Genomic DNA, 19,565 nt, shown 5'->3' on the forward strand with positions numbered 1-19,565 from the left:
CGAGGAATGGCGGCAGGACTCGCGCGGCCGCACTTCCCCTCGAGGCCGGCAGGCGGCGCCCCAGGGCTTTCGGCTGGTGGCCGTCCGCCTGACTCAGGGTTCAGGGTTCACAGCTGCTCGGGGCGGGCGAGCGGGACACACACCGGCTCCGCGGCACGGCTCCCGGCACAAAACGCAGGCCTTTGGGGAACGCGACCCCCGCGGCCTGCGCACTACGGGGGGGTTGGGGGGGGGCCGGGAGGCCTCCGCAGGCCCCGTCCACCCGCACCTGGAGCCGGGCGATTCCGGGGCGCCCCCGCCAAGAGGTTCCAAAGGGGTGGGGACCCCCACGTTCCCGGGGGACCACACAAGTGAGCGCCATGCACGCCCACGTGGCTGTGCGCTCGGGCCAGGGCGGCCACTGTTTCCCGACCCATCAACGGCCCACGGAACCCAACGTCCTGTCCTGTCCCGCCAGGGTGGCTCGGGGTTGAACTTCGACCTCTGAACCTGGAGGTCACGGTTGGGTTCCGGTCGGGGCACAGGCAGGGGTTGCGGGCTCCATTCCCACCGGGGAGTGCAGGAGGCAGCCGATCCGCGACTCTCTCATCACTGATGTTGCTCTCTCTCTCCCTTTCTCTCTGAAACCAATAAGAAATATATTTTTTAAAAACCCAAAAACTACAATTAAAAAAAACACCACATCACAATAAGGAGAAGCCCCATTTCCTTGGCCGAGACTCTGTGTAACCGGTGACGGTGAAGACGGGCCCTCCCACCTCACACATCCGGGGGCTGCAGACCCGGGGCCACCGGCCGCAGGGCGTCCTCGCCGTCCGCTCGGGGGCGGCTCTCTCGTCCCTTACCCAGGTCAGGGACGCCGCCTCGGCTCCGCGCCCTCAGTCCCGGAAAGCCGGGCACCGCTCGCCTTCCCCACACGCGACGCAAAACCCGCTTCCAATTCTCCCGCCAAGCGCCGTGACGTCACCACCCCGGGACATCCATAGCGCCGGCCCAGCGCTCCGCTCGCGCGGCCGACTCCGCCCGCCAATCAAACTCCTCATTGGTCGCGTGCCCCGAGGCCCCGCCCCGCGAGCCGCACGACGGAGACGTAGCGACGCGCTGCGCTTCGGGACGTCCAGGAGGCGCCCAGAGAGCCGTGTCGCGCGTCCTATGACGCGTCACAACCACGACTGTGAGACTCGGGAGACGGAAAGCGCTGGAGGACGCAGGCGCTGGCCTGCATTTTGGAGACTGAACGGAGTAAGTCCCGAGGGGACTCTGGGGCCACCGAGGGGCGCGGAGGTCCGTGCGCCCTGTCGTCTGTCTCCCTCGTGCCCCGCCCCCTTCCCCTCCCCCCTCTCCCTCCCCCCTCCCGGCGAGCCCGTCAGTGCGCACGCGCGGAGTCGGCGCGGAAGGGCGAGGGCGGGGCACGCGGAAGTGACGCTGCGTCACGGACTGGAGCCCGGGGCGCTAGGGTAACGGGAGGGAGGACCTGTGTCTTCTAACCAAGTCCTTTTTGGCCTGGGCCTGGGCCCTTGTCCCCGTGAGCGCGGCGTGCGGGGCCGGGGCCCTCGCGCAGGGGTTTGGGGAGCCGAGGCGGGGCCGGGCCTTGGAGGTTGAGCCGCGGTGAGGAGGCGGTCGCGCGCGCAGGGCCGGGGCTCTCGGCCTCGGAGCGCCCGGTCGCCCTGACGAGCCCTCCAGGCCAGGGGCCTCCCCGGGGAAGTGCCTGCCGGTGTCCGAACGCTGTGCACTCAGTGCGCCTGCGGGATGTTCCGGAGAGACGCCGGGCGTCTGCCCAGGGCTCCTCGCGGCCGGGGCGCCTCGCTCCCCCGGGGCCGCTTGGCCGCTAGTTCTGCGGCCGTTGCCCTCACCCGGTTTGCATCGGTGAACAAGCTTATGTCCGCCTTCACATACACCGCTTACTAGCATATTCGTGCATCTGGTTTTTAGGTTTTCCTTTGAGCTGGTTTTAACGCGTAACTAGTTCCCTGGCTCGTTGCTTAAAGATCGTGGACACGTGTCCATTTTGCGCGCAGGACCAGTGGCCACCTTTCCATTGAAATGCGCCGTGGGAGAGCCCTGGCCGGTGTGGCTCAGTGGATAGAGCGCCGGCCTGCGGACTGAAGGGTCCCGGGTTCGATTCCGGCCAAGGGCATGGACCTCGGTTGCGGGCACATCCCCAGTAGGGGGCGTGCAGGAGACAGCTGATCAGTGTTTCTAACTCTCTCCCTCTCCCTTCCTCTCTGTAAAAAACCAATAAAATATAAAAAAAAAATAAAATGCACCATGGAAGACGTTCATGGGATTCCCGGGAATTCCTGAAACTCGCTCCCATTCCAGCCAGAACGTGGACTGGAGGCCTGGGGGCCGGAGGCGAGGGGGGGGGGGTCCGGGGGGGTCCCCAGCTCCCAGGGCTGTGTCCCCTCGCAGCTCGGAACCTCTGCCACAGGAAGTTGGAGGAAACGGCTTGTGGGTTGTGAGCAGGTAGAATGGCCTGTGTGGACGGACGGACGGGCGCGGTCACACAATACGGTTTATTCCTTGTTTAAAGCCGTTCGCGGTCACCGCGTCCCTCAGTAGCTCCTGGAAAATCCGTGTTCTGCTGTGAGATGGCCCGGAAAGCACTTATAACCCCCCCTCCCCGCCCCGAACAAAAAGAGCTTGTAATGCTTAACACCTGGCAGCTTGGTCAAATCCTCTAAAATACGTTGTTTAATTGTTCAGCAGACGCATAGGTCGTGGCCAAGCTAAGGGATCCTAGTGAACGCCTTACCGTCCCGGCCACACAGTGAGACGTGCGGGCGAGCTGCACGGACCGTCCCGGGCTGCGGTGACCGCGGCTGCGGGGAACACCGGGTGGACGTGAGAGCCGACCCCCGGGGCGCGTGGCCGGGGCGTGGGGACAGGTTGCTAAGGGATCGGCGGCGATGGTTCCGTGCCACTGAGGGTGTGCTGCGTAGCAGCAGTTGGAAGTGCTGTATGGACACCTTTTTTAAATGCACCTTTATTGATTTCAGAGAGGAAGGGAGAGAGAAACGTCAGTGATGAGGGAGGATCACGGACCGGCTGCCTCCTGCACGCCCCCCACTGGGGATGGAGTCCGCAACCCGGGCCTGTGGCCTGCCCGGAATTGGGCCGACGCCCTAAGCACTGAGCCAAACCCGCTAGGGCATATGTACACTGTTTCGATTAATCTTCGTAAAACCCTATTACATGGGTACGGGTTTTACCCACATCTCATAGAGCTCAGAGAGAGAAGAGGTAACGTGCTCAGAGCCCACGCAGCTAGTAAATGGTTTGGCTGATTAACTCCGTGGACTGTGGGTCCTTCACTAGAAGCGCAGGCCTGAGTAGCAGAGGTAATGCCTCGTGCCAGGTGGTTGCCTTCTGTTTAGTCCATGGCTTCCTCTAAAGCAGTGGTTCTCAACCTTCCTAACACCGCGGCCCTTTAATACAGCTCCTCATGTGGTGACCCCCAATTTCATGGTTACAAATTGAACATAATTAAAGCACAGTGATTAATCACAAAACAGTACGTAATTATAGATGTGTTTTCCCATGGTTTTAGGCGACCCCTGTGAAAGGGTCGTTGGACCCCCAAAGGGGTCGGGACCCACAGGCTGAGAACCGCTGCTCTAAAGGAAGGCCTGTTTGTTTATCTACAGAGCACACGTGCAGGCATGTTATGTACCCGGGCAAGAGTCCCCGACTTGATTCAAGCCCCGAAATGAATCCTTAGGAGGAGGACGGCAAGGAGATTCCCTGGGCTGAGATGCGAGGATGGGGGACCGTCTGGTTCCTGGGAGACTGTGACTTTCTGTCGCTACTTCCTCGGGTGGCAGCCCTGACAGCAGAGGCTTGGAGAGCTGGCTCAGGGGGACGCTCGCCCTGGGACCTGCCGTGGGATAAGCAGGGGCTTCATTTGGATTTTATTTACAGTCCTACCCCCCCCCCCCCCCAAAAGGGTTTGTAATGCTTACACCTGACAGTTGGTAAAATCCTTTAAAATACGTTGTTTAATTATTCAGCAGACACATAGGTTGTGGCCAAGCTCCAGTCCCTGCCCTGACAGTGTTTAGTCTGGGGGAGACACAACTGTAATTCCAGGCGGTGATCAGAGGAGACAGGATGGACGGTGGTGACGGGTTGTGCAGGGGTTGAGGTTAGCAGGACGGGGATAGGTTAGATTTGGTCGAAGAGAACGCCTCTGAGCTGGTGACCTTTGCAGGGACCTGAGTGAACCAGGAAGTGATCCCTGTGCTGTGCAGGCCTTGAGGTGGGCGTGGCCTTCGCGGGAAGCCCCTGGTCCTGGTGGCCGCGAGTCACAGCAGGTGTCAGAGATGGAGTTAGGGCGACACCCCCGGGCAGAAGGACGCGGCCTTGTAGGCCCCCGAAGGGCCTTGGGTTCATTCTGAGTGTGATCACAGTCGAGGACTTGGTGCAGGAGGTGGACCTGCCCTGCTTTCCATGCCTCGGTGCTTTTCCGGCTGCTGCTGGTGGGTCGGTGCTAATGGGGGAGGCGGGAGCAGGCCTCGGTGGGCGCCCTGCATCGTCCAGGCAGGGCACACGCCAGCTGGGCCCTGAGGAGCTGTCTGGTGTGAGGAAAGGATTAGGTGACTCGGGCTCTGCCCGCCTGCAGTTCCTACTTGGGTCTGAGATGGAAAACTAGACAAAGCCCAAGTTTGCTAAAACTTGAGTTTAGTTTTCCCATTTTAAACTTGAGATGAAGTTTGGATAAACAGGCAGAGATCGCGCCGTTGAATGTTAGAGTGGTGAGCTCGGGAGAAGTCAGGGCTGGAGAATTTAGATGGTAAACTGTCAGCATCGAGTCAGGCAGCTGAGAGCTGGGACCCTCCGGAAGGATCCCTGTGGGTCAGAGGGAGCCCAGCTGAACCCAGGGGGGCGGGTGGGAGGGTCCAGAAAGGGAGACTGAAGGGGAAACCCCCTGGGAGCTGCATGAGGAAGACCCGCGGTTCTCAACCTTCTGGCCCTTTTAAATACAGCTCCTCATGCTGTGGCCCAACCATAACATTATTGTCGTTGCTGCTTCATCACTGTAATGTTGCTACTGTGATGAATCGTCTTGTAAATATCTGATACGCAGGATGTCTTAGGCGACCCCTGTGAAAGGGCCGTTCGACCGCCAAAGGGGTCGCGCCCCACAGGTTGAGAACCCACAGGTTGAGAACCCACAGGTTAAGAACCGCTGGGTCAGACGGTGCAGCTGATGTGTGTTCCGTGTCACCTGCATGGGACCAGGTGGGACCAGGTGGGGACGCGCTGCAGCACCAGGACACCTGTGGTTTCTGATGACTGGTTCTGACCTGGAGCTGCATTCTGTGTGATGCGGGCATCACGTAAATTAATGCTTCCTTACGTGTCTGTGTTACAGTCCGCACCTCGCTGACCGAGGAAGCCGGTTCTCAGGCCGAGTTCTCTCGGGTTGACTTTGGAGGGTGACGGGGGCTCTGGCTGCCCTGTCGCCGCATCTGCTGCCCGCGGGTGCAGGGCCTTGCTGAGACTGAGACGCAGATGGGCTTCCATCTCCTGCCCTGTTTGCTGAGCTCTACGGGGCAGAGGCAGCAGGTGGAGAGGGGCAGCGTTTCCTCTCGGAGGCCTGCCCTTCCGCACGCCCCCAGCCCAGCCTGTGGCTTCCACGGATAAAGGTCAGTGTGGAGGCTCCTCTGGTGCGTGAAAGCTTTAGCCCCCTTCACCCTCCCATCTGTCATGTCATTGTGGTCACATGGGCCCACGGCCTGCCCGCCAGCCGAGAGGGGCTGGAGAGATAGGTCCTAACTCTCCTGTTTCCAAGAAAACCATCTTCAGTGAGACCGGTTACCCTCAGGCCGGCCGGCATCATCCGACCCAGTGGTCAGCCTGGGCGCACGCGTGTGTGCATGTGTGTGCATGTACCTCTAGTGACGGCATTAAGAGTGACTCCTGTGTGCCAGGGACGGGGTGGATGCATCCGTAACTAACACAAGAAGCACGGGTTCCTCCAGCCCGCACTCTAGGGAGGGTACAGAGCAAACAAGCGCTGCATGCGATGGGCCGTCAGGTGCGGAGACAGAAACTGTCCAGAAACGTGCGGTTTTACATAGAGTTGTGGAAGGAGCCCTCCCTGGAGAGGCGTGTGAACAAGACTTGATTCCGCAAGCAAGGGAGCAGCCAGGCACCTAGGGGGTTTCAGAGCAAGAGCAGCCCAGGACTGAGGCCGGAGCCCAGGGGCAAAGGAGGTGCCAGGAGAACTTGAAGGGAGGGGGTTGGGAACTGGTGCCCAAGAAGTGAGTCCTGGGGTGGTCTGTCACCCGAGAAGGGCCATTCCGCAGCTTCCCTGCGAAGCTCTGCTTAGTGAGGAGAAAGAGACACTTTACCATTCAGTCAGGAACCCACTGTCTCACAGGCGGTTGTATTTAAAAATGTAAACACATTTTTGAGGTCTGTTGAGATGAAATGTCTGAGTTCCTCCATCGTACACTTTGACTTACTGACTCAAAGTGTAGCTAAGTGCCATTTTACATAGAATCGTCTAGGCCTGCAGTTTCAAAGGCCTATTTGACCTGTGTCTGAGGCAGGATGTTCTAAAAGTTTACGTCTTAAAGGCCAGTGGGAAAAGCTAAACATTTTTACATGAACTGCCAGCCAGTGAAAGTTTACTCACCGGATTACCTCTCTGTCACCAGACGTACACGTTTACTCGTTAATTCACAGGAATGGAGCCCGATCACCAGACGTACACGTTTACTCGTTAATTCACAGGAATGGAGCCCGAAAGAGGAGAACAAGAACCGGCGACGGCAGAGGAGAGCGCTGAGAAGAAGAAAGAGGCTGAGAAGAAGAAGCGTTCTCGGGTGAAGCAGGTGCTCGCGGACATCACCAAGCAGGTGGACTTCTGGTTCGGGGACGCCAACCTCCACAAGGACAGGTTTCTCCGCGAGCAGATAGAGAAGTCCGGCGACGGCTGTAAGTGCGTCCGTGTCAGCGGACCCGGTGTCCAGCTGCACTGCCTCGGATGTACCGGCCTGTTTACTGCTGACATAGCATGCGATTGCATGAATTGTGCACTGTTTTACTTAGTTCTTCCGTGTTACTGTGTTATGTGTGGTGTATACACACTACATTATATAAACATGTTGTGCACACTAGACTGGATTGAGAAAACGCATGGACACGGATGGCAGCATAGTGAGTGGAGATGGGGGAGGTACAGCGTATAATGGTGATTGATAGGCATGGTGATGGACAGTGACTTGGGGTTGTGCAGATTTGTGGAATTATGCACCTATAAGGACTTTAAGAAAAAATGGACAGGCACGAGAGCAGCGGTTCTCAACCTGTGGGTTGTGACCCCTTTGGGGGTCGAACGACCCTTTCACAGGTGTCGCCTAAGACCATCGGAAAACACATATATAATTCCATACTGTTTTTGTGATTAATCACTATGCTTTAATTATGTTCAATTTGTAACAATGAAATTGGGGGTCACCACAACATGAGGAACTGTATTAAAGGGTCACGGCATTGGGAAGGTTGAGAACCACTGCACTAGAGGCATGTCCCAAGAAAGCATTTTAAAACTAATAAAGTTTAAGGTTTTATACTCAGTTTTAAAAGGAGACATTAAGAATTCAAATGGGACAGGGTTTCAACCATGATGGTAACAGGAGCAGATTGAAAGTTTATTTTTGTTCACTTTTACATTTTTATTAGATGTTGATATATCGCTTCTGGTGTCTTTTAACAAAATGAAAAAATTGACCACTGACAAAAAGTTAATAGCCAGAGCACTGAAAAGTTCAGCTGTTGTCGAGGTAAGAACAGTTTATATCACATAAATTACCACACAATTACATAAAAACTCAGCCGCTCAGTAACTGTGTGCTTCGCAGCTGGACTTGGAAGGCACCCGGATCAGGAGGAAGCAGCCCCTGGGCGAGAAGCCCCCGGACGAGGACGAGCGGACCGTGTATGTGGTAAGCCTGTCCTGGGAGACAAGGGAAGACGTGTCGCCCTGGGGTGAGAAGAGTGAGAGCATTATTAATAATGTCACCAATTCATTGTAGGAGCTACTTCCCAAAAATGTCAATCACAGCTGGATCGAGAGAGTGTTTGGGAAATGCGGCAACGTCGTGTATGTGAGCATCCCACACTACAAGTCCACGGGAGACCCGAAGGGATTTGCCTTTGTGGAATTTGAGACAAAAGAACAGGCAGCAAAAGCTATTGAGGTGGGTCCGGAGCCTAAAAAGAAAAAAAATGAGCAAAATAAAATTATCACGCATTTTAATTAGAAGAAATTTTTGCTGATTTCATTTCAGTTTCTTAATAACCCACCAGAGGAAGCACCAAGGAAACCTGGGATATTTCCTAAAACAGTGAAAAATAAGCCCATTCCTGCCCTGGGAGTAGCTGGTGAGTATTTAAATAAAAATATTGTAAGTGGACGTGGCTGCAGGGAAGTGAGAACTGATGGGAGCATTGTTACAGAAGAAAAGAAAAAGAAGAAGAAGAAGAAAGTCCGGGTGAAGAAGGAAGACGGTGTCCCGGCCAAAGAGGCGACCGTGGACACAGGCAAGGAGAGCGGCGCCTGCGAGGCGAAGGGGCCCAGGGCCGCGTCGGACGGCTCCGAAGGGGAGGGCGCCGAACCCCAAAAGCCACCCTCAAAGAAGAAGAAAAAGCGGGTTAGAGCTGACGCGGCCGGTTTGCCTTCGGGGCGCGCGGAGAAGAGGAAGCGGAGCAGCTCCGAGGACGCAGGGTGCCCGGCTCCCAGGCCCAAAGTCAGGAAGACGGCCCAGAAGGACAAACCGAAGAAAGCCTCCCAAGTGTCCAAAGAAAACAAAGGTATTTCCGACTTCGCTCACGGTCGGGGCTCGACAGATCCGGCTGACTTACCACCTGATTCCTGTCTTTTCCTGAAAGATCTGGAGGTCTCCACGGAAGAGGAGAAGGAGGCGGGCGACGTAAAGGACGGGTCGCTCCTGAAAGCAAAGCGGAAGCACAAGAAGAAGCACAAGGAGCGGCACAAGATGGGCGAGGAGGTGATCCCCCTGCGCGTGCTGCCCAAGTGAGTGCGCCGGTCGCGGCGGCCAGGCCGGCACCATTGCTAAAGTGCAATTCCAGGTCGCGTACAGAGTTGCACATTAGCGACAGTGCCGGCCTGCAGCCAGGTCTGCGCGGCAGGGTGACGGGGACCAAGCAACAACCACACTGAAACATGGAAGCACTTATTTCCGTCTGTCGAGCAAATGCCTCCATGTTAAAGTGGTGGGTGTCCTTAGAGGCTGAAGGGTTCCGCTGAAATGCCCGACCGCAGGCCAGGCTTGTGCGCTTGGGAACAGGCACAGCGAGACTCACCATCACTGAAACATGGAAGCACTTACTTCTCTGGTTCCAAAGCAAGTACATCCACGTTTAAGTGGTGGGGAGCCCAGTCCTGGGAAGCCTTGCGGTCCTGACTGGCTTTAACCTGAAAGTGAGTAGAAAACAGATTTGGGCCCAAAACACGGTGTGGGTGTGGGGACACCTCCACTGAAACATGGAAGCACTTACTTTTGCTTTACACAGCAGGTGCCCCCAGGTTAAAGCAGAGGGGCCCCCCGCGCCTCTGGGAACAGGCTAGTTGCTGGGCGGCAGCCGAGGGACAGCTGGACTCACCTCTACTAAAACATGGAAGCACTTACTACTTAGGTCACAGAGAGCATTTCCATGTTAAAGTGGAGGGGAGCCCACGGGCGCCGGGGTGGGGGCCACGGAGGGACACGCAAGCAGCATACCTTTCAGAAGAAAGTTGTTACCGTCCTGTCCTCCTGGGAAGGGTAAAGGGCAAGGACTTGGGGCTCCTGTATTTATAGGATCCTTAGCTCTGAATTCCTTAACTGCCTTTATCTGAGGGAATCATTAAGGGCCTTTTGTTATTCTAATGCCTCAGCTCAGGAAGGTCGGATCCTGGCTGGGTCGGGATTTTTTTTTTTTTTTTGAAGTATACAGATGTCAATGTTACAGCTAAACCGTCACCAGAAGATCTCCTCCTCCTCAAAACTCTGCTATCTGTGTGTTTGATGGCGCAGATTAGGGTTAACAATGAGGCTTCCAGGAGCCCACAGGGCCATTGTGCTCCTCCCTGGAGGGGCTCCAGCTGTTTGAAGAAGCATCTGCATGTTAAATGCATGTAAATACGTTGCTTCCAGGGGGTGCCTTTTCCCTCTTAGGAATTCCTTTTCGTTCCTGTAAACACGAAGGAATGTTATCTCTGAAATTGGGAGCAGTTTAACAGTAATCTGAGTCTTTCGATTTCAGTCTGTCCTTCTCCCCCAGAAATGACTGTTGTAGAAAATGTTAGCAGTTAATTAATTCAAAGCCTTTATTTCCAAAAGTTCAAATCATTGAAGTAGACGTAGGAACTGATCTGGCAAATCGATGCCGGTCCATCTGGGTGCTGGCCTGGGCCCTCCCTTTGCCTGCTCGCGGGGCGATGTGAATCATTGTGAGGGGACGTCCGTAGTCATCTGCTATTTCTAATGTACTTTTCTTTTCTTACAGGAGTGAATGGATGGATTTGAAAAAAGAGTATTTAGCCCTGCAAAAAGCCAGTATGGCTGCGTTAAAAAAAACAATATCCCAAATGAAATTGGAGTCAGAAATGGAAGTAGACCATGGAGTAACTGATAAGCCTGGACTGAAAAATGAAAAAAGTAAAATGATAATTTTTGTAACATTATATTGTATTATACACTAAAATGCTATTTTGGAGTTATAGGCTGAACTTTAATTTTTAGAAACTTAATTATACAGTAATCATTACAGAAATTACTGATTTGGCAAGTTATTCAGATGTGTGACATTCTTGATATAAGAACATTTGAAGAGCTTATTTAAACAGTATGTTTCCTAATCTGTTATTTAAGTTTTCTCTAGTTCTCATTGTTAGTCAGATTTAGTAATGAGTGCCTACTTTATGAATTGTTTGTGTAAACAAAGATTGTAATTTCGCACTTGTAAATTTATTTCATAGTATTAACCACAAGCAGAAACAACACCAAATGAGATTCCTATGAAATTTATAATATTAGGATATATGTTAAATTCCTATAATGAAAATAAATTTTCACATCTGAATTATTATATATTCTTTATTATCCCATGCCTGTTTATCTAGGTACTTTTTGGTTTTTTTGGTTCAGGGAAGATGGGCATTTTGGGGGGAAGATGTTACAAGTGTTCTAAAAGTAACAGTTTGCATTTACAGTGATTACAGTTTCTGTATTTCATGGTAATCTGCATTTAGCAGTGTGATTTTTGTCAGGGAGGCCTATTATGAACCCCAATGATTTACAATGTGTAACTTTCTTAATTACATAAATTATGTTACAATTAAGTTTAAATTAAGTAAACTAATTTTTTAAAGCAGCCTAAGAAACAATGATGGCGGTGTAGAGAGGCCTAGGTGTTAAATGGCTGAGGGTAATAGTGCTTCCTGGTCTTTTCTGCTCCATCGGCAGCGAGCAGTGAGGAGGGCCGTCCCCCGGAGAAGGCGCAGGCGGCGGGGCCGCAGTTCACGGCCGGCGTGATCGTGAAGATCGTCAGCCCGGAGCCCCTGCCCGGCAGGAAGCTCGTCAGGGTGAGCCACAGCGTCCCGGCTGCTTGTCCCTCCTTCCTCCTCAGGGCTCCCTGTGGAAATGGGGGCATTTGGGAAACACAGCCAATCCGATCAGGGCCCGTTCCTCTGGGAAAGTCCTTGCAGGGTTTATTCCAGAGCCACTCTGAAATGTGACCAGAGCAGAATCGAAAGACTGAATTCTTCGGTCTGTCCGTGGTGCCCTGGCCGGTGCCCGGGGGCTGAGTCCTTCTTAGCTGAGGGCGGGCTGCAGCAGAGCGCCTCCCTGGTGCTCCTCCTCGGGGCTTTTCTTTTCAGAGAGATGGGTGTTAGAAGGGTAGTGCCGACACGTGCTCAAGATTCAGTCGGCAGTGGAGTTGGTCTGGAATTACTCTAAAATCCTAATCGTCTGCTGTCAGATTTTGGAACAAACGAAATAATTTGTGATTTCTTTTCATTGGTGTTCTTAGCTTTGAACAGACTCCTAAGTTGTCTTTTGCCTAAAGTCAAAACTGTTTGGAATAAAAGAGATAATATGTATATTTTTTTCTTTGCATGAACTTAGTTTATTTTTGTCTGTTAATGAATTGAAATTGAAATTTTTTTCTTGAAAGAAATGTAACAGAGCAAATGTATTTACGTTTTTATACTGACTTTCAGCATCATGTTGAGTTGTTTTGGTTTTGCATCCTCATACCAGTCACGTTTTACCTGCATAACCTTTGAGGTTGCTCACTGTGATCGGTGTGAACGCTTTCCTGCAAGTCCGCAGCTCTCGCTGACACCTCGGTGAGGAGCTCCTAGACCTAGCCTGTGGGTGAGGGTGTGGTCAGGCCCACTCGGACACTCCCAACTTGCAGAGCGTTGTGGCAAAACAGAACTTCACACACAGGGATAAGACCGAACTTGGAAGTGCTGCTGTGCTTGAGTTGGTTGGTTTTTCTATTAAGATTTAATAGAAAAATCATTCGGTTTGTCATTTGGAATGAATAGCATAAATTTATGTCGATTACAAATTCTTCATTCATGATCATCGAAATCATAAAGTAACTATGAATCAAGTTCCCGGTTACTTGCATTTTGCTGGAACAAAACCGATTGGGAGGAGGTGGCGGCTGTTTGTGCTTGCCATGGGGTTGCCAGGCTCATTGTCATTCCAAGGGCACCCCGACGTGACGATGGCTTTCAGTAAATGTCTTTTGAAAGGGGCCACTATAAACCAGTCACATAAATCAGTCACATGGCTGTGCTTCCATTGCAGAGTCCAACTTTTCCAACTTGAAACCGATTGTGTTTCTTGCCTAGTCCCTAAGTTAGTGCTGTTAGCGAGGTACAGAAATGGGAGAATTGACCAGTATGTCTTCTTTCTCACTGACTTAGCGAACATGAGTGCCTCTGTGTGATAGGCAGGATGATAGGAATGGGATGAGGTAAGACTTAGTCCCTGTTTCCACAGACTCACAGGTCTTTATATATGTAAGCTTCATTCTTAACTAATAAGCTTTTCTCCTCGTCTGTGATGCAGTAGTCTTTCCAGGTGTTTCTCAGTTCTGTGTCAATCAGACCTTAAAAATCCAACATCTCAGAGCAACCTGAATTACTTGTGGCTTGAATTTTTGGGTCAAAACTGCAGGGGACCAGATGGATAAGGCCCTGTTTTTGGCTGGGAATCCTTAGCTGTTTGTTTAGCTTCATGAACGGAGACTGATAAATGAAGACCTGGTGTGACATTCCTGCATAATCGCCTGCGTTTGCTGAGGGGCCTGCTGGGAATGCAGGAATCTTGTTAATCTGCCCTCCCAGCAGGCGAGGTGGGGAAGCTGCCCCTGGGTCTGGGTGGCAGGCTTGTTCAGCAGAGGTGGTTCAGGTATCTCATCAAAGAGGAAGAGCTTTGGGCTGTATTTTCAAAGACCGCCCAGGAACCTCGGATTTGTGTAGGTTCACTGAAACCTTCTTTTGCATGAGTTGTTACAAGAAGTTGAATATTTTCATGTATATTTTAAGTCAGAAGTCACAAGTGTACGGGTGAGGGGTAGCACTCCTCTTCCCCAATCCGTGGAGGCTCTTTCTATTTTGTTTTTAATTCCAGCCCTTATTCTGTCGGCTCCCGGACGGGGCGCCCCTCTTGTGGACGGGCGGGCGGGTGTGGTGCGCTCTGCTGCACGTCTGTGCTCCCCGGACAGGTCTCCCCTCGGGGGAGGTGAAAGGTGCAGTGGCATAAGGGAAGTTACGATTAGAGGCGATGTTGACTGGGTTCTCGGGTGTCCCTGTGAGGCTTCTAAGAGCGTTTGTACATATTTCAGAGGAAATGCTTAATGTAGGGTCGTTCTCATTGAGGCTTCAGGCGGAATAGCGCGTTCTGACAGAGCCCTGGGGGACACGCCGCCGGGTGTGAGACGCTTTGCTCATCCCCCTCTCCCTGTGCGGCAGGACACGCTGGCCACCGTCTCGGAGGTGGTGTACGTGGACCTGCTGGACGGAGACACCGAGTGCCACGTGCGGTTTAAGTCTCCCGAGGACGCCCAGGCCGTCCTGAGCGCGAGCGCGGACCTGCAGAAGCAGCACTGCTGGAAACTCGAGGTTCTCGCAGGTAAAGCCGCGGGGACCTTCCCTCTCAGCTGCCTGTTGGGGGGACTGTGACGCTCTGAGTCTGGCTAATGAGTCCGGTCTCCTCTGCGCTCTCACGCGCACCGTGGCCGTGAACTTCAGCGCTGCTGGGGCGCAGAGCCCCGAGCGTGTTTCTCCGTGTGCCCTGTGTTTTCAGGTGACCATGAGCAGAGGTACTGGCAGAAGATTCTGGTGGACCGGCAGGCCAAGCTGAACCAGCCCCGCGAGAAGAAAAGAGGCACCGAGAAGGTAGCGGCTGATTTTATTTAGCTTCGCGGTTCTTTGCGTGGCTGGGAGCTGGGGGCAGCCTAAGCGTGTCCGAAGTCTGACGCGCCTCTGGAGTCACGCGCAGGCGCACAACAGCCTGGGTTTGCAGTAGGTGGCGGGTTTACGCGGCCTGCACTGAGCTTGAGGTTGAGGGAACACTTATTTTCTAGATTTTGAAATACACAGAATTGGAATTATTTCCTCAGGAGGGTGCATGATTTTAATTTAGCGTTTTCCCTTTGGCCTTTTTTTTTTTTAACTTGTGTGCTGACTTAGAGCAGTCCTGCTCTCTGAGCGCTGGGCTTTCAGCTGGGGGTAAGCGGTCATTTAAACATTCACTTAAGGTGGAAACACAGCGTGTGTAGAGTGTGGTCTCTAAGGACAGGAGCCTCCAGAGACAAGGTGAGAGCCTTTTGGAGTGTGGCTCCCTGAGCAGTGATAAGCCGTATCGCTTTTTCTCTGCATAGTCGATAAAAACAACTTTCAATACAGTAAGTAATTTAAAGCAAGCTTCTCGTTCAGTAATTTTATTTTAAGGTACACTGAGTAAATTATTGTTTCTAGTGAGATGTCAAGCTTATTATTTTAAAACAGATTATTATATATGTAAAGGTTAGTGCATCTTAAAGTGCTTAGAACAGAACAGGGCACATAATAACTAAATTACTATTATCAAAATTTTAAAGTGTATATTGTAAAAGTCAGAAAAGCCTATGAAGATGTGCATTTTTTTTTAAATATATTTTATTGATTTTCCACAGAGAGGAAGGGAGAGAGAGAGGGTGAAAAACATCGATCAGCTGCCTCCTGCACATCTCCCACAGGGGATGTGCCCGCAACCCAGGTACATGCCCTTGATCAGAATCGAACCTGGGACCTTTCAGTCTGCAGGCTGACGCTCTATCCACTGAGCCAAACCGGCTTCAGCGAAGATGTGCATTCTTATGTCATTGGTTGGCACTTGAAAAGTCATGCTTTCTGTATTCCAGGATTGTCGGCTTGGGCTCGAATTTATAAAATTCTTTCCTCCTTCACCTTAAAAATCGGGTGTTTTTCCTCAGCCTCGCTTCACCCGCCTCCATTGGGATGGAGGTGGTTTGGGGGAGGTGACCCCCGGTCTGTGTGAAATCTGCCTCTGCAGGCAGACACTGCTCCCAGGGGGCCTTCCTCCTTCCTGGGGGCGCTGGGCTCTGGGAGGTGTTAATTTGAAAGCCTGCATGAGGCTATTTAAATGTTAAAGTCGCTAATCCAGAACTCGGCCCTGAAATGAAACCACTTAGTTAAATAATGTTTATCTTCCAGTTGGTGTGTCGCTTTATTTAAATTGTATGTTTGTAGAACTAGGAATTAGTAATTTTGTTTTTCAGAAAGATCCCATTTTCCTAAGTTTGAGGCGAGGAAAAAGATTGACTTGGGCGTTTTGTGAATGGAGCCCAGCGACGGCCGGTGGGGAGCGCGGGCTCTTTTCCGACCCCCTCACCTGCTGCACCTTCAGCCACATCCAGCCCCGCCAGGGAGGCCGCCCGTGGGCTCCCGTCCGAAGTGGAACGCGGGAGCCACACCAGGTCGCAGTTGGGAGGAGAGGCTGGGCCGTGATCAGTTCACAGCCTCCTTTCTGGCTCATTTCGTTTATTTCCGAGGGCCCGTTCCTGTTGCCACCAGTGAGGACTCCGCGAGTGGCCGCGCAGCGGGTGCGGACAGTGCCGCGCGGAGTAGACCAGGGCCCGGGCGTCTGCGGCCTCGGCCCAGGGAGCCGGGTTCCTGGGGGCGGGGGCAGTGCCGCTGGGGGGCCGGACAGGCCTCTCGGGCGGGCGCTGAGGGTTCCCAGAAGGTATGCCAGACGGTGACACAGACCTGCCTGACAGCCCGTCGTCCACGGGGGGAGAGCGCTGCCGTGAATCCTGGGCTTTGTTTCCACATCGCGGTGTGGGCAGTGGGGACAGTTTCCTGAGTCCTGGTGGGAAGAGGGGAAGGACACTCACGTTCTGCCCCTGCCCCCCTGCGGGTAGCGTCTCCTGCGGGGAAATGAGATGACGCTCCCAGTCGGTGAGGGACTGGAGGTCTGCCCACACGGCCTCCCCGTTCCTGCCAGACCCGGTCGGTGCCTGTGGCCATCACCGGGAGCACATGGTGCAGAGTGAGGCTTCTCTCCTTTCCCTGTAGCTCTTAGAGTAAATGGTAATATTTTTAGTCTTTACTGTTGAAAGTGTTTCATTTGTCCCCCTTTTCCCCCATGAATCCCTCCAGCCTGCCCCTACCCCCTCCCCAGGCCTCCCCCCCCTAACTGTCCATGCCTGTGGGTTATGGACACACACGTAAGAGGTCTGTGGTGGGTTACCTCCCACCCACTCACCCTCCTGTTTTCATTTTGTGTTGCTTTTTATCAAAACGGGTTTTTCCTGCACGACTGGTGTGTCGGACGCTCAGCAGGGGAGAGCATAGTTCACGGATCGACGAGGGAGCTGGAGTGGCCGTTGTCACCTGGCCTCGCCTCGGGAGGAACGGGCTTTCGGGGTGACCCACAGCGACTTCCTGCCAGTGGCGTCCTGTCACCACACACTTTAAAGAAACTGTGTCGGTGGGCGATTGCTCATTCGAATCTGTGTTTTTATGAGAATGAGATTTTCATTTCTACCAAAGCTAAATATTTAAGATGTTTTTATCAAGAAAGCTTTTGGGCCCTGACCAGTTTGGCTCAGTGGATAGGGCGTCGGCCTGCGGACTGAAGGGTCCTGGATTCGATTCCGGTCAAGGGCGTGTACCTGGGTTGCGGGCACATCCCCAGTGGGGAGTGTGCAGGAGGCAGCTGATCAGTGTTTCTCTCTCATTGATGTTTCTAGCTCTCTATCCCTCTCCCTTCCTCTCTGTAAAAAATCAATAAAATATATTTAAAAAAAAAAAAAAGAAAGAAAGCTTTTGGGCCCTGGCCAGTGTTGCTAAGTGGTTAGAGGGTCGGACCGCACACCAAAGGGTCAAGGGCAGGGATGGGCAAACTTTTTGACTCGAGGGCCACAGTGGGTTCTTAAACTGGACCGGAGGCCGGAACAAAAGCATGGATGGAGTGTTTGTGTGAACTAATATAAATTCAGAGTAAACATCATTACATAAAAGGGTACGGTCTTTTTTTTTTTTTAGTTTTATTCATTTCAAACGGGCCGGATCCGGCCATGGGCCGTAGTTTGCCCACGGCTGGTCAAGAGTTTGATTCCTGGTCCAGGGCGTGCACTGGGTTGCAGGCTCAATCCTTGCCCCAGTCAGGCACATGGGGGCAGGCAGTTGTCTCTCACAGTGATGTGTCTCTCTCCCCCTCTGCCTCCCTCACTCCCTGCCGCTCTCTACAAAAAGTCAGTGGCTGACCTAGCCGGTGTTGCTCAGTGGATAGAGCGTCAGCCTGCGAACTGAAAGGTCCCAGGTTTGATTCCGGTCCAGGGCACAGGCCTGGGTTGTGGGCACATCCCCAGTGTGGGGCGTGCAGGAGGCAGCCAATCCATGATTCTCTCTCATCATGGATGTTTCTATCTCTCTCTCTCTCTCTCCTTTCCTCTCTGAAAGCAACAAAAATATATTTTTTTTAAAAAGTCAACAGAAAAATCCTCTGGTGAGGGTTAAAAAAGAAAGCTTGTGGAATATTTAGTTATTTTAAATGATCTTCATACCACATAATTTCATGCCTTCTTTGAAAATATTGACGTGTTTGTGTTCTGGCGTAATAAGTATTTTCAATAGTAGACCGTACTTGTGACATTTATTTGTTTGTTTATGTATTTATTTCCTCATCCGAGGATATGTTTTTGTTTTTGTTTTTGTTTTAAGAGAACGGTGGGGAGAAAGACAACAATATGAGAGAGAAGCTTCCATTGGTTGCCCAGCCCTGACCAGGGATTGAACTCGCAGCCTGACTGGGAATTGAACCTGCAACCTTTGGGTTATGGGGTGACGCTCCAGCCAACAGAGCCTCCCAGCCAGGGCTGTGTTTGAGATTTTAGTTTTCAAATTTGTAAGCAGAGCTTTGTGTGGCACTCTGCCCGAAATACGCCGTCTCGTCCCAGTAGCACATGATTCTCAAGCTCAGTGTCCTGGCTGCCCACAGGCCTGTAGGAGTGACTTAGCGTCAGGACTGACGCCGAGGTGCGGGGGGCGGGGGCGGGCGGGCAGCTAACAGGGTGGGTCCTGACCCGCAGGTAACCAACGCAGCTGCAGGGAGTGTGGCTCCTTTTCATTGGAAAATGTTCAGTCATCTGGAACTAAGGGGGGGGGTGATTGGAAGATTGAGCGCCTCTTACACTATAAACCACACCTGATGGTTCTCTCTGTGACTGACGCGGCCTAAGCCTAATTGTCTCACTCGTCTTCCTCTCCCCTTTTGGAAATATTTTATTCAAGCTGATGATAGTTGTGAAATTTTCCTAGACATAATTATATTTTGTTTGTGTTTAGGTATCCAATACATTCTAATTTCTGATTTCTTTCTCCGTAGTTAATCGCCAAAGCTGAAAAGATTAGACTCGAAAAGACTCAACAAGCAAGTAAACATATTAGATTTTCTCAATATAATTGAAAAAATTTTCATTCACCTCTTAAGATTTCACTGGATGCTGGAGCTGTTCTGAAGAAACCCATTTTTATTATGCTAGTAATGCCTGATGAATGTTTTTTTTAAACCCACATTTTATCTAAAATAACTTGTAAATAAGATTTTTTTTTCCTAGAGACAAGTACATTGTATACTAGGATTTTTTCATTAAACATTTTATTTGTTGAAATGCTCGTACATAAATCAACCTCATTGATTTAGTAAATAAATGCTTTGAACATTATCATTAATTTTGTTTGTTTATATCACTAAATAACGTGCCGGAAAAAATCAGTACTACGTTAAGATGCAGTTTAGGGAAATGTGCAGGCGCTCACTGCACTTGCCATTTTGTAGCTTCCATGTCCTGGGTGTCGCGTCAGGCTGGTGTGTGCAGACAGATGTGCGGCCTTTTTATTCCGTGGGCTGTTCTCTGCCCCTCCGCGTTCCCGCTGAACAGGCCACATGAACTGCTTCCAATTAAAACATTACATTTTAAAAGTACTGAGTTTGTCTCCATAAATGAAGACAAAAATAAAACAT

The 19,565-nt window shown here is 52.0% G+C and overlaps 1 protein-coding gene across 4 annotated transcripts; it reads left to right on the forward strand.

Annotated features, from left to right (window-relative positions):
• Nucleotides 1-1,077: 1,077 nt before the first annotated feature.
• On the forward strand, nt 1,078-19,266 carry LARP7 (La ribonucleoprotein 7, transcriptional regulator). 4 transcript variants are annotated; one of them, XM_081093100.1, is made up of 14 exons: nt 1,111-1,242; nt 5,375-5,648; nt 6,742-6,945; nt 7,693-7,793; nt 7,872-7,955; nt 8,046-8,210; nt 8,301-8,394; nt 8,470-8,823; nt 8,902-9,046; nt 10,522-10,673; nt 11,481-11,599; nt 14,006-14,165; nt 14,340-14,431; nt 18,927-19,266. In XM_081093100.1, the coding sequence occupies exons 3-14, from the start codon at nt 6,744-6,746 to the stop codon at nt 19,005-19,007; spliced, it is 1,749 nt and encodes a 582-aa protein (XP_080949226.1). In that variant the 5' UTR covers nt 1,111-1,242; nt 5,375-5,648; nt 6,742-6,743; the 3' UTR covers nt 19,008-19,266. The 4 variants fall into 4 exon arrangements, with proteins under 4 accessions (XP_080949227.1, XP_080949225.1, XP_080949226.1 ...); XM_081093102.1 differs by lacking the exon at nt 1,111-1,242 and adding an exon at nt 1,380-1,457; XM_081093101.1 differs by lacking the exon at nt 5,375-5,648 and having other exon boundaries at nt 1,078-1,242.
• The last annotated feature ends 299 nt before the right edge of the window (nt 19,267-19,565 follow it).

This window comes from Myotis nattereri (assembly GCF_964212035.1).
Source record: "Myotis nattereri genome assembly, chromosome: 5".
NCBI classification, from domain to species: domain Eukaryota; kingdom Metazoa; phylum Chordata; class Mammalia; order Chiroptera; family Vespertilionidae; genus Myotis; species Myotis nattereri.